General features: G+C 40.6%; 1 protein-coding gene across 2 annotated transcripts; it reads left to right on the top strand.

Moving 5' to 3' along the window:
* Window positions 1–1,201: 1,201 nt before the first annotated feature.
* On the top strand, window positions 1,202–8,721 carry LOC110501708 (stress-associated endoplasmic reticulum protein family member 2). Of its 2 annotated transcripts, none has more exons than XM_021579449.2 (3): window positions 1,202–1,482; window positions 7,973–8,045; window positions 8,249–8,721. In XM_021579449.2, exons 1-3 carry the CDS (start codon window positions 1,345–1,347, stop codon window positions 8,287–8,289), a joined length of 252 nt encoding a protein of 83 aa, XP_021435124.1. In that variant the 5' UTR covers window positions 1,202–1,344; the 3' UTR covers window positions 8,290–8,721. The 2 variants fall into 2 exon arrangements, with proteins under 2 accessions (XP_021435124.1, XP_021435125.1); XM_021579450.2 differs by having other exon boundaries at window positions 1,210–1,428.
* The last annotated feature ends 6,145 nt before the right edge of the window (window positions 8,722–14,866 follow it).

The following is a 14,866-nucleotide window of genomic DNA, read 5'->3' as shown; positions in this document are numbered from 1 at the left end:
TTCCACCCACTGTGAAATAGTCTTGAACCACCAATATGTAGCGATTCTAGCATTCTAGCATCCTTGACATAGTCTCTTCCACTGGCTTCAATAGGCATTAGTCGCTGGCCCGAAAGGCGACACGTCCCCCATGATTGGCGTTCCTGTCCTTTCTCAAGCCACCTCTTGACGGGGCCCATGTCAGAGTCAGCCATCTACCCCCACTGAGTGGAGCTCCATAGAAGAAGCTTTGATCATATTACTCCAGTGCTAACCTCTCTACACTGGTCAGTTTCCCTCTCTCCACCAGGATTCTTTGTTGACCTTCTGGTTCCTTCATCCTGGACGAGCCCCCGGTGTTACCTTTCCTGCCTCGCCTCCAGACCACAGTCCAGACGGCTCAGGGGAGCCTTCACTTGCTAGCTCCAGGGCCAGAGCAATTCACGGATGCTTTGGGGTAATTCCCACCTTTGTGGATCTTATCCGCTGCTAATGACGAGTTAGTCTGGAGTTCCACTTAAGTAGTTAACATTTATTAAACTTGTACACCATGTGAGGTAGTCTGAATGACCAAATAAAATAGTGGGCAAACGGAGAAAAAAGCGCGTAGCTCAAAGTTTGGTTACATCTCCGCCACCACAACAACTGGGTCAAAAACTAAAGTTAAATTACTATGTTACCCATAACACACTTCGGTATTTTAAATCTGTACCCCTACCAACATAATCACATCTAAAGATATTATATAAATTTGTGAGTATTAAAAAAAACAGAAGCTGTTAGTTATGTGTTAGTTATAAGTGGTGGAGAGGGTTGAAATTCAGACTTAAACTATTCTGTATTTAAAATTTTTAAAAATAGGTCACTTAAATGTTTCTAACCTAATTTTGCATCATTTTCTAGACCACCATAGTCACTGTCCTGTACTGTATGTAAGGTTTGTCAAATAAACACATGATGCTCTTTCTCCAGACACCCCAGGCATGTGCAGCTCATAGGCAAGGCCCTGACAACAGCTTCTGTCTGAGAAAGGTAGAATAACTTAATAGACCACTGATTGTGCATTGGTGACAACTGAGACTACAGTTAAAAGTGTTTTTCTCTGGCAAATGGCATAACTATTAATCCATTACATTTTTCAACAATAAATAGTTTGACTAAATGGCTGGTTAGATTGAGAGGTGAGGCAGAAAAAAAAAACAGTTTAGCAGCGCGCGCGCGCCCACCTCCATGGAAGCGCACTTCCGTCCACGCGCACGTCAGCAGGTGCAGACAGAGAGAAGTGGGGTCTCGTGGCTTCATCATCACTGCATCAGAATAACGCCGGTATATAATACTTTTACATCAATATAACATTCTCAGAAGATGGTAGCAAAACAAAGGATCCGTATGGCAAACGAAAAGCACAGCAAAAACATCACGCAGAGAGGCAACGTTGCAAAGACCCTGGTGAGGCGACGCTTTTCTTCAGGCTGTGTGGGTTCCATCGTCAGACGAAAGGAGGTGCAAGCATGATGACACCGATTCAGTTAATCGTCACTTAGAATGGCATCATTTCAATAAATGTGACCCATCCATTTCATAATGATAAATTATTAATGGTGTATCTGATGTTATGTTTTGGCTCAACTTGGCTGTCGATAACGCTGCTCATCTCATCAGACTCAGCATGTCATATGATTCATTTTAAATCGTTCGGATCAATCACAAACCACAGGGCGCAATGAACGTGAGTTCAAGCCCTTCTCCATGTATTGTTATTCATGGACCATAGGTTAACGTGTTGGTATGTTGATCATTGATGGCTGTATGTTTCCTTTGTGGTCTGGTGGTCTTCATGCTCAAACCTGTGGTTTGCCACACGGTTTAAAGCCCGCGATTCTCCTGATCAATATTTTCTAAGAAATCAATGCCACGTAGATAACGGTCTAGATTGTCGATTTGGATGGTGTCATCATCTGGCTGTTCAGTCCATAAAGAGAGCCTGAGGTTGTTGATGAACTCTATGGTCCATCTCTATCCTGACTAGCTCCCCCCCACACACACACATACACACATACATGCATACATACACACATACATACATACATACATACATACATACGAACACACACAAAGGATGTATGACAGATGGTGATACTGATTTATTATGTAACCCTGGAATGTATGTTTCCCTTCCTGTTATGAATAGGTTACACTGTCCTGTATTAGTTTAGATAGAGATACTGTACACTTTTTAAATTGTGTGCTGTAATAGCCTATAGCCTTAGAGAAATGGGAGGTGTGAGTAATTTTACTACGTTGTCATTAGGGATGCACCGATAGGACATTTTTGGCTGATACAGATGTCCGATATTTTCCTTGCCATTTTCCTTGCCAAGAAAAAACCGATACCGATACCCGAAATGTAACATTTTAGTGCCCTTTTAATCATTCTAGTACAGTTAAATAGTTAACACACACATGGACGCAGCGGTCTAAGGCACTGCATCTCAGTGCAAGAGGCGTCACTATAGTCCCTGGTTTGAATCCAGGCTGTATCACATCCAGCCGTGATTGGGAGTCCCATAGGGTGGCGCACATTTGGCCCAACGTTGTCTGGGTTTGGCCAGGGTAGGCCGTCATTGTAAATAAGAATTTGTTCTTAACTGACTTGCCTTGTTAAATAAAGGTTACGCACACACACACACCCACACACCACACCACACTGACAAAAAAGTTATTTTGTTGTCATTTACGTATGTCCCCATTACCAGTAAAACATCATCAAAACCTATTTATTTCACTTACTTGCTGTTTCGTTGTTCATTTGTTCAGTCGTTTCAGTCTCAACCAGGATTTCATCATACATGTCAAGCAGTGAAGTTTCAGCTCTGTCTGTCCGTGGCCTCTCTTCCTCGGTGCTCACAGCTGTGTATGTAACATTTCACGTAAACCCTGTTTCTTGTCTGCATCGAAGTAGCGGTCCTTGTACCTAGCATCTAGCATGGTGCAAACACAGTAAAGAGGCTCAGAGAGAGTGCTACCAAATTGCTTGTTCACAGCCTCAAGTACTTTTGTAAGTTTTAACCCCCCGGTCTGTCGGCAGTTTGGTTGAGCAGGTGTTTCAGTGCCATGACAAAGGGTATCACGTCTGCTCCAGACGCAGTTGATGAGCTTTTCTCAAGTCAGTTATTCGAATGGCGCTAGGAGTGTGTCCATGTTTCCATGTTTCAAACATGTTCTCAAATGCCACTGAAATGGCAGCAGCGGCATGAGAACCAGCACATTATTGAGCAATACGTCTTTCCTCAGTATGAAATCCTCGTCGACCCACTGTGATGTCAGACTCAGCATGCTCATGGGGCTGACATCGCTGGTCCAAATGTCAGTCGTGAATCTAATAGCAGTGACGTCCATAGCAAGTAGCTCATGGATGTGCGTTTCAACAATACTGTGTAACTCCGGTAGGGCAACATCTGAAAAATAGTGTATGCCGGGGATCGACCAGTTGGCAAAAGCCAACATCATCCACGACAGAGGACGGTTGACTGTCAAGGGCAATGAATTCCATTATTTTGGCGTTAGTGGATTTCGCCTTCAAGTTGTCTCGCTGAAATTTTCTTACTCTTTTAAATGACTGCTCGACTTTAACTTGTTTAGTTGTTGGAAGTGTGCGCTTAGTATTTTTCTGCTTTTGTTCTGTGTAGCGCTGTATTTTCCGTGGCGTCATTACATCATCTACCTACGTTATATAGGTATGCACGCCATCTACCTACGTTATATAGGTATGCACATCATCTACCTACGTTATATAGGTATGCACGTAAGCTTTGATATCAGTTTTGCAGATCGGCATTAAACTAGACATTGGGCCAATTTTGGCATTTTTATTGAATATCGTCCGATTCCAATATGCTCACCGATATATTGTGCATCCCTAATTGTCATAACTGCTGAATATAAAGTTACAGTATTTGGTTCCCAATCTATCCACCCTCTAACATTCCTTTTAAGGCTGGCTGATTTGTTCTATTGGTGCTCCTTGAGATGCCTGCTTTTCTTCTGTCAACATTGAATTATGAAACTATACCAGAAATCTTTACCTGCCGTCAACATGACTGCATTGTGTAAGGTGACACTGTATGGAATAGCTAGCTCACTGTGGGATACAGGTTGTTGTCATTGTATGTATTAGAATGAAGGGGTTTACACTGTATATTCTAGATAGCTATTGTGTTTAGAGGTCGACCGATTATGATTTTTCAATGCCGATACCGATGCCGATTATTGGAGGACCAAAAAAGCCGATTTTTTTTTTTCTAAATGTATTTGTAATAATGACAATTACAACAATACTGAATGAACACTTATTTTAACTTAATATATATAATACATTAATCAAATCAATTTAGCCTCAAATAAATAATGAAACATGTTCAATTTGGTTTAAATAATGCAAAAACAAAGTGTTGGAGAAGAAAGTAAAAGTGCAATATGTGCTATGTAAGAAAGCTAACGTTTAAGTTTCTTGCTCAGAACATGAGAACATATGAAAGCTGGTGGTTCCTTTTAACATGAGTCTTCAATATTCCCAGGTAAGAAGTTTTAGGTTGTAGTTATTATAGGAATTATAGCACTATTTCTCTCTATACGATTTGTATTTCATATACCTTTGACTATTGGATGTTCTTATAGGCACTTTAGTATTGCCAGTGTAACAGTATAGCTTCCATCCCTCTCCTCGCCGCTACCTGGGCTCGAACCAGGAACACATCGACAACAGCCACCCTCGAAGCAGCGTTACCTATGCAGAGCAAGGGGAACAACTACTCCAAGTCTCAGAGCGAGTGACGTTTGAAACGCTATTAGCGCGCACCCCACTAACTAGCTAGCCATTTCACATCGGTTTCACCAGCCTCATCTCGGGAGTTGATAGGCTTGAAGTCATAAACAGCGCAATGCTTGAAGCATTGCGAAGAGCTGCTGGCAAAACGCACGAAAGTGCTGTTTGAATGAATGCTTACGAGCCTGCTGGTGTCTACCATCGCTCAGTCAGACTGCTCTATCAAATCATAGACTTAATTATAACATAATAACACACAGAAATGCGAGCCTTAGGTCATTAATATGGTTGAATCCGGAAACTGTCATTTCGAAAACAAGACGTTTATTCTTTCAGTGAAATACGGAACCGTTCCGTATTTTACCTAACTGATGGCATCCCTAAGTCTAAATATTGCTGTTACATTGCACAACCTTCAATGTTATGTCATAATTACGTACAATTCTGACTAATTAGTTCGCAATGAGCCAGGCGGCCCAAACTGTTGCATATACCCTGCAATGAACGCAGGAGAAGTGACACAATTTCACCTGGTTAATATTGCCTGCTAACCTGCTAATCTTTTAGCTAAATATGCAGGTTTAAAAATATATGCTTCTGTGTATTGATTTTAAGAAAGGCATTGGTGTTTATGGTTAGGTACACATTGGAGCAACGACAGTCCTTTTTCCGAATACGCACCGCATTGATTATATGCAACGCAGGACACGCTAGATAAACTAGTAATATCATCAACCATGTGTAGTTATAACTAGTGATTATGATCGATTAAGTTTAATGCTAGCTAGCAACTTACCTTGGCTTCTTACTGCATTCGCGTAACAGGCGGGCTCCTCGTGAGGCAGGTGGTTAGAGCGTTGGACTAGTTAACTGTAAGGTTGCAAGATTGAATCCCTGAGCTGACAAGGTAAAAATCTGTAGTTCTGCCCCTGAACAAGGCAGTTAACCCACCGTTCCTAGGCCGTCATTGATAATAAGAATGTGTTCTTAACTGACTTGCCTCGTTAAATAAAGTTGTAAAATAAAAAATACAAAATTTGGCGTCCAAAAATACAGATTTCCGATTGTTATGAAAACTTGAAATTGGCCCTAATTAATCGGTCGACCTCTAATTGTGTTATCCACAATAATACACACCACCATCAGTAAGCACATGAGTGCTGTCCAACTGTATGACATCACCCACACCAGACCTTGTAATAGCTTATGTTGGCGAGTCATGGGCTACAGGTCTAGACAGCCATGCTAACTCTGCATAACTCAGATTATTATTAGATCCACTCAGGCCTATTCTGGTGTGACTGTGTAAAAAACACCTACACAGTGATGAGGGCAGGGTTTAAAACCTGATCAGAAACTTGCCCTATTCAGCACTTAAGTGTAAGAGATAATAACATTGTAAGAACCTTCCTCTCTTGGTTGTTTGTTCAACCTGGTTGGTCTTCCTCCACCAAGTTCTGTTTCCTGCAGGGCCATATTCTGCCATGATTTGACCGCCCTTAAACAACGTCTGACCTTGATCGTCATACTAACTTTAACCTTATGTCCGACCTTGTGTTCGGTGTGTGTGGCCAACATTAACCAACATTTTGGGGTTTTAAACAACTAATTGACTGACATAGGTTCAATTATTTGAATTCCATTTTTTTATATGAGCGCAATGTGCACATTACACAGTTTCTCTAGAGATAAATCAGATCATGCCCAACTGTGAATTGTAGTTTCCAACAGGCCAATATTCTACATAGAAAACGTGGTAATTAACTACAATGACTGTATTCCATTGTGCGCCTACTGGCCAGTCTGTGGGCGAATTCATCATTGCAGCCGACTTTAAAGGCGAATTGAGACTGATTGATCTACAAATCATCTTGCATCCTAAATAACTACTCAATATTATTTGTAGATTAGTCAGTCTGTCACAATTTACCCATGATACACCACAGTTTTGAAGCTATCGAACGCGTCCCATGTGTTTCTTTTATGCCTGCTACATTCGGTTAATGTGGGGAAGACACGGAGAGAGAGGAATGTGGGATTGAGAGCTGTTGCTTTGCGAGGCGTCTACCTGAAAATGCATGATCTAAGTGATTGGTAGTTGGTATTCAGCAGTCATGAAAGTGTTCCTTATTTACTTTGAAGAACTACTAAAATAGAGATTTTGTCAGACATCATAGGCAGCCGCTCTATAGAGATGAGATGATGACTTGGAATTAAATAAAGTCATCAAATAAAACAAATGTAATAGACACAAAATAAATATTTTATTAAAGTAATGTGAATAACTGATGGTCAATAAGTGACAAGGAGTAAAGGTCAGATTTTCTACAGCAGTGTTGTGGCGAGTGTAGTGCGCTATTCCATTGTGTGCTGGAAAGGAAATGTAGCCAAGGAGGACTTAAACAACCTTGACAAAATCATCAAGAAAGCCAGTGCTACAATTGGCTGCAGACTGGAATCAATGCGGGACATGTTTATAAAAAGGCTGCAAGCAAAAACACACATGATCATGGACAATGACACACACCCACTCCACCCTAACGCAACACAGGAGGATAAGCTTCAGTAGCAGGTTCATCCTGCGCAGGAGTTCCACAGAGGTTTAGATGGCCATTTTTTACCCACAGCCATGAGGCTTTATAACGAGTGTAATTGATTAACAGTTTGATGTCTTCCTATTGTGAACAGTGTTTTTGCTTGTTTTTCCTCCTGAGTAAGATAGAAAACAGCACTTGAAATGGACTGTATTATTTTACAGATACTGAGGTGCATGTACTTTCATGTGTCAATGTCTTTTTTTAATGTGTCCGTCATTGTTACGTGTCCTGTCCTTGTAAGTTATTGATGATGCATGCCGTGATAAAACAATTTCCCAATTTGGGATTACTAAATGAATACCCTACTCAACCATCATGGGACTTTTATGAAATGTTTTACTCTGTGTTGTTACAGCATTCAACCCACATAGTGCATGTCATGTTTAAAACAATTATTGAAACAAATCGAAAACCATGATAATTTGTAATAATCGAAACTGAACCGACCTCAAATGGCACTAATTGCTCAGCACTAAAGACAACCCATATCACATAGTGAAGTTTTAATGACATTTGACCTATATGTCTCAGTGGTTGAACATTGTTGTTTTCTCTCCCCACTCCCTCTCAGCGACCTCAGGAGGAGAAGTACCCCGTGGGGCCGTGGCTCCTGGCTCTGTTCGTCTTCGTCGTCTGTGGATCAGGTAATGCCCAGATTCTGTGGAGATGTGTGAGAGAACTGTGGAAACTGATTCATTCAATGAGGAGTTCAACTTTATGTTTCACATTAGCCTTGATATTACTCACGTAGGGAACTAACCAGATTTCAGTTTCTCTTCAGTTCCTGCTCAGTGACTTCACCTGACTGGATGTTGTTCTGTGTAACAGCAGCCACTTTCTCTCTCAGCCATTTTTCAGATCATCCAGAGCATCAGGATGGGAATGTGATCCAGAGGCCCCACCAGACTCCCCTTTCCCCCTCACACCCCTTCACCAGACCTGGGGCTGCTCGCCACCCTACGTTCCTAACACCTCCAGGAGGCCCGACTCAGGACAGCTCTTTGTCCATCAGGGCAGGCCTGGGAGAGGAATGGACCACCCCCCTTCCCCCCTGCCATCCTCGATCACATTTACAGAGTTCCAGGGCAGGAAGATGAAAGCTTTTCTACTGACAGTTTGAACCACAACAACTGGCTGGATGAACCTTGTACAGTGTGTCTTATACCTGCTCATATGGGTGAGTGTATGTGTGTGTGAGAGAGTGTGTGCAGTCCAAGATGTGACTGGCTGCTGACGATGTGCCATACTGCTGTGTTTCTATATTTATCTGTGTTGCGTGAGAACCTTTTTTTAAATAAATGTGACTTTGTTTGGGAAATGTCTGGTTTCAGTTCCACTTTGGCTGCTCCTATCCCAGTGCATGTTGTCTGCAAATTAAGCCTGTTTACAGTGTGGTTAATTTGGGGATTCCTAGCTATTTGTTTCCTGGTGTGTGTACAGTACGTGTTATATACAGTGCAATCGGAACGTATTCAGACCCCTCGACTTTTTCCACATTGTTACGTTAGTCTTATTCTAAATTTTTTTTTTTTTTAAATCCTCAGCAATTGACACACAATACCCCATAATGACAAAGCGAAAATTGGTTTTAATAAATTTTTGCTAAATTAATTACAAATAAAAAACAGAAATACCTTATTTACAAAAGTATTCAGACCCTTTGCTGTGAGACTCGAAATTGAGCGCAAATGCAACCTGTTTCCATTTATCATCCATGAGATGTTTCTATAACTTGATTGGAGTCAACCTGTGGTAAATTCAATTGATTGAATATGATTTGGAAAGGCACACACTTGTCTATATAAGGCCGCACAGTTGACAGTGCATGCCAGAGCAAAAACCAAGCCATGAGATCGAAGGAATTGTCCATAGAGCTCTGAGACAGGATTGTGTCGAGGCACAGATCTGGGGAAGGGTACCAAAACAATGTTGCAGCATTGAAGGTCCCCAAGAACACAGTGGTCTCTAAATGAAAGAAGTTTGGAACTACCAAGACTCTTCCTAGAGCTGACCACCTGGCCAAACTGAGCAATCGGGGGAGAAGGGCCTTGGGCAGGGAGGTGACCAAGAACCTGATGGTCACCCTGACAGACCTTCAGAGTTCCTCTGTCGAAATGAGAGAACCTTCCAGAAAGACAACCATCTCTGCAGCACTCCACCAATCAGGCCTTTATGGTAGTGTGGCCAGACGGATGCCACTCCTCAGTAAAAGGCACATGACAACCCGCTTAGTTTGCCAAAAGGCACCTAAAGGACTCTCAGACCATGAGAAACAAGATTCTCTGGTCTGATAAAACCAAGATTGAACTCTTTGGCCTTAATGCCAAGCGTCATGTCTGGAGGAAACCTGGAAACCTTCACCCTTCGGTGAAGCATGGTGGTGGCAGCATAATGCTTTGGGGATGTTTTTCAGTGTCAGGGACTGGGAGACTAGTCAGGATTGAGGGAAAGATTAACGGAGCAAAGTGCAAAGAGATCCTTGATGAAAACCTGCTCCAGAGTGCTCAGGACCTCAGACTGGAATGAAGGTTCACCTTCGTACAGGACAACGACCCTAAGCACACAGCTAAGACAACGCAGGAGAGGCTTTGGAACAAGTCTCTGAATGTCCTTTAGTGGCCCAGCTAGAGCCCGGACTTGAACCCAATTGAACATCTCTGGAGAGACCTGAAAATAGCAGTGCAGCGGCTCTCCCCATCCAACCTGATAGAGCTTGAGAGGATCTGCAGAGAAGAATGGGAGAATCTCCCCAAATATAGGTGTGCCAAGCTTCTAGCATCATACGCAAGACGAATCTAGGCTATAATTGCTGCCAAAGGTCCTTCAACAAAGTACTGAGTAGAGGGTCTAAATACTTAATGTAAATGTGATATTTCAGTTTTGTATTAATACATTTGCTAAAATTTCTAAAAACCCGTTTTTGCTTTGTCATTATGGGGTATCGTGTGTAGATTGATGAGGGGGAAAAAACAACAATTGAAACAATTTTAGAATAAGGCTGTAACGTAACAAAATTTGGAAAAAGTCAAGGTGTCTGAATACTTTCCAAATGCACTGTAACTTATCATCATGGAACCACACCCTTGCGGAACGCAGGCGTCTAAATTCTAGGTGCTAAAGTACCATGACTAATTAGCAGGATTTAAATGTCATGCCCTTTCTCCAACTAACATACAGTATCTGTATGAAACGGGTATGTCTTATTACTCAGCTTCTCAACCTTATGTCTTCTTCTGGGGTGGAAGAAGTACCCAATTGTCATACTTGAGTAAAAGTATAGAAACCTTAATAAAAAATAGCTAAAGTAAAAGTGAGTCACCCAGTAAAATATCAGTTGAATACAAGTTTAAGTATTTGGTTTCAAATCAACTTTTGATACTTAAGTTTATGTCAATGCTAAAATATACTTAAGTATCAAAAGTAAAAGTATACATAATTTAAAATTCCTTAAATCAAGCAAGCCAGACGGCATAATTATCTATTTTTTAAATTTTAAATTATGGATAGCCAGGGGCACACGCCTACACTCAGACATATTTTACAAAGGAAGCGTTTGTGTATAGTGAGTCCGCCAGATCAGAAGCAGTAAGGATGACCAGGGATGTCCTCTTGATAATTGTGTGAATTTGACCATTTTCCTGTCCTGATAAGCATTAAAAATGTAACTAGTACTTTTGGATGTCAGGGAAAATGTATGGAGTAAAAAGTACATTATTTTCTTTAGGAATGTAGTGAAGTAAAATTTAAAACAGTACAGATACCCCCAAAAACTACTTAAGTAGTACTTTAAAGTATTTTTACTTAAGTACTTTACACAATTGGTCTCCCCAAACCATCCTACTTCAAGGCAAGTGGCAGATCTTCATTTGAATGGAATGCTGTTCAGTGAGGTGTGGACTTATACAATCGCTGTTTGTTCACATGAATCATCAGCCTGAGCAAGGCGCTTTTCATTCCCAGTTGTTCGGGAGTTGGGGTGATTTGTGGACCATGTAATCTATGCAGCTGCTAGCTAAGGCCGACCCTGGTGAAAAGCAGGAAGCAAGAAAGAGCTCAACCAATAGCTCGCAGTATACAGGCAGTGCAGCAGTCTGTTTCATATATTCTTCAGTGTACAGTAAGAAGATGTTGCTCGAGTCCAGACACTGATCTAAGGCCAGTTTTACATTTCCCCTCCATAATGGTTAAAGGGTAACTTCCTGAGTTGGCCTCGTTTTAGATTTGGTTCATGCTAGCGGCCATAACTGAATTCAAACATGAGTTGGTTTCGGGGTGTGGTTTGATGTGGGTGTCTTGTGTGTGTTCACAGCTGGGAATAGTTAACCAAATCATTTCGGCAATTAGCTTCAACCAGGCTGGTGTGTGACCGTGAAAAATGTTGGTTTGACTTTGGCAGGGTTGGGTAGGTTACTTTCTAAATGTAATCCGTTACAGTTACTAGTTACCTGTCCAAAATTGTAATCAGTAACGTAACATTTGGATTACTCAAACTCAGTAACAATCTGATTACATTTAGTTACTTTTAGATTACTTTCCACATAAGAAGCACTAGAAGACGACAAATATGTATGTTACTAAGTGAACAACATCTATTGCAGGATAAATCAATGTTAAAGTTAACTTAGCTGGCCATATATGGATGTTACATTTTAATTTATGAGTTGGTTATATAGACTTCTTCTAACCCGTCGCTTTCTACTACATATAACAACACAATTAAATTATATCTTTACAATAAAAACCAAAGATCTTCAAGAATAGGATTTGGAATATGGAAGCATAGATAGGCCAAATTATTTTACCTGAGCATAACCCCAAAACGAAGGACTTATTTGCCAATCCTACTCTGTTTATGATTTTGTTGTCATAGAGGACTGATTGGGCTCATTGCTTCGAGTTGAAAAATAAATGCTGCGCTCATGGAATGGCATGAGCTGAACACTACTGAAATTGTATATGTGAAATAATGATTTTACATGTGAAAAATGTATGCCATATGCTGCAGTTGCTATAGGCCTGTTGTTTACCTTTTTGTTGGTGACACTTTGATATCTTGATAATATGCAGCTATTTAAAGGGCAAATCCAGATGGAACAATAACAAAATGGGCGTCCCGCCTCTGAGGGATGGCCCTGGAGAAATGTAACCACTCTCAGATTAATTGACAGAGCTATGGATGCAAGGACTGACCATCCATGATATCAAAATGATTGTTTTAACCATGTTAGGCTATGCATTTACAATGTTGGAGAAACATTGGCGAAAAACAAGGTTATATTTTGGGTTCTCGTGGAGTGTGACAGTTCAACTAAGCACGAGGCATTTATAAGTTATATTCTTCAAGAATCAATGGATATATATACTGTATAAATAATTTATAAGTCCAAAAATGGATGTAGAGACTACAGATTGCCCCTTTAAATCTATGAAAAGCTTGCAATTTTGAGTATGTGTCCATTAGGCCTATGGATTCATTTATTTTATCAGCATGAATTAGATTGAGCAATAAAAGCCCCACTTTTATTCCATAGGCTGGGATCAGCACTATGCGGCTGTTGCAAGAGCACGTTTCACTGGCTGTGCACTGGTTTCAAAAACAATGATTGATAGGCAGCTTAAACTTCTTGAATTCAACCATTATTTGGTTCAAATACACATTTAGATGTGTGAACAGCCATCCAAAACAACCACAAATAGTTAAATGAGAGAACAGCAGTGTGATTCACATCAATGCGCTGTGTGGTTACAGTTGAAGTCGGAAGTTTACATACACTTAGGTTGGAGTCATTAAAACTTGTTTTTCAACCCCTCCACACATTTCTTGTTAACAAACTATAGTTTTGGCAAGTCGGTTAAGACATTTACTTTGTGCATGACAAGTAATTTTTCCAACAATTGTTTACAGACGGATTATTTCACTTGGCTTTAGAAGCTCCAGGTTTAAGTCAATCGGAGGTGTACCTGTGGATGTATTTCAAGGCCTATCTTCAAACTCAGTGCCTCTTTGCTTGACATCATGGGAAAATCCAAATGAATCAGCCAAGACCTCAGAAAAAAAATTGTAGACCTCCACAAGTCTGGTTCATCCTTGGGAGCAATTTCCAAACGCCTGAAGGTACCACGTTCATCTGTACAAACAACAGTACGCAAGTATAAAAACCATGGGACCACGCAGCCGTCATACAACTCAAGAAGGAGACGCGTTCTGTCTCTTAGAGATGAACGTACTTTGGTGCGAAAAGTGCAATCAATCCCAGAACAGCAGCAAAGGACCTTGTGAAGATGCTGGAAGAAACAGGTACAAAACTATCTAAATCCACAGTAAAATGAGACCTATATCGACACAACCTGAAAGGCCGCTCAGCAAGGAAGAAGCCACTGCTCCAAAATACTTATTTTCCACCATAATTTGCAAATAAATTCATAAAAAATCCTACAATGTGATTTTCTGGATTTTTTTTCTCATTTTGGTCTGTCATAATTGAAGTGTACTTATCATGAAAATTACAGGCCTCTCATCTTTTTAAGTGGGAGAACTTGTACAATTGGTGGCTGACTAAATCTTTTTTTGCCCCACTGTATAGCCGTATCGCAGTAGACTACTGCATAATCTTTGGATGCTGACAGCAGTCACACGATTGGAAGACATAGCTTGGACTGTAGCCTACAAAAGCCTATTCTTTCTCTTTTCCCGCAAATGATCAAACACATTTGGTGTCATCATAGTTGTCTCTGACTTGTGGTCAGGCTCGCAAACATCCTTTATGAATTTAAAAGTAATCCTCTCAGTACTCATCTAGGTTTTCAAAAGTATCTGGAATCTGATTACAATATTTTTGCTGGTAACAGATTACAGTTCCTGTTTTTTTGTAAACCTTTACATGTAAGGCTTTACAAAAACACAGTAACTGTTATCCATAACCAGCAAAAATATCCAACCCTGGACTTTAGGTAGCCCCTCTCTAGGGATAGTTAGGGGCCGTCAATACATTACACAATGTAAAATGGGACAATATTTTCATGTTGCACATCTTTTAGTTGTTTCATTAAACACTTTCAATATTTGGATAAGAATTTCTACTATTTATAGTTGGTTTGATGTTTGTAAGTCATTGAAATTTGGAGATATTGACCTTTTAAAATATTGTAACTTGTGTCATTTACTGCTGGTTCCTAACTAGACCCATAGGGATATCGAATGTCCAACCAAATTGACCATGGGCATTACCATCGGCTGCGCTCCTAATTGATTACTTGGGTGCTGCAAGCTGTGGGCAGGAACAAAATAAACTCACAAAAAACTGTTACGCCACCTTTCATTTCGTGGCAAAAATATTTCTATCCTCTCGCAAATCTCACGAGACAGACTTTGACAAAAAATATCCTACGGATTCAAAATTATTTAAACTACATATCTATTTAACCATAGAAGCATGAATCGCAAGAAGAGACATGAACAAGTGGA

The sequence above is a fragment of the Oncorhynchus mykiss genome, chromosome 22, assembly GCF_013265735.2.
Source record: "Oncorhynchus mykiss isolate Arlee chromosome 22, USDA_OmykA_1.1, whole genome shotgun sequence".
Lineage (NCBI taxonomy): Eukaryota > Metazoa > Chordata > Actinopteri > Salmoniformes > Salmonidae > Oncorhynchus > Oncorhynchus mykiss.
The sequence above is the reverse complement of the archived record's forward strand: the minus strand, read 5'-3'. Positions and strand labels throughout refer to the sequence as shown.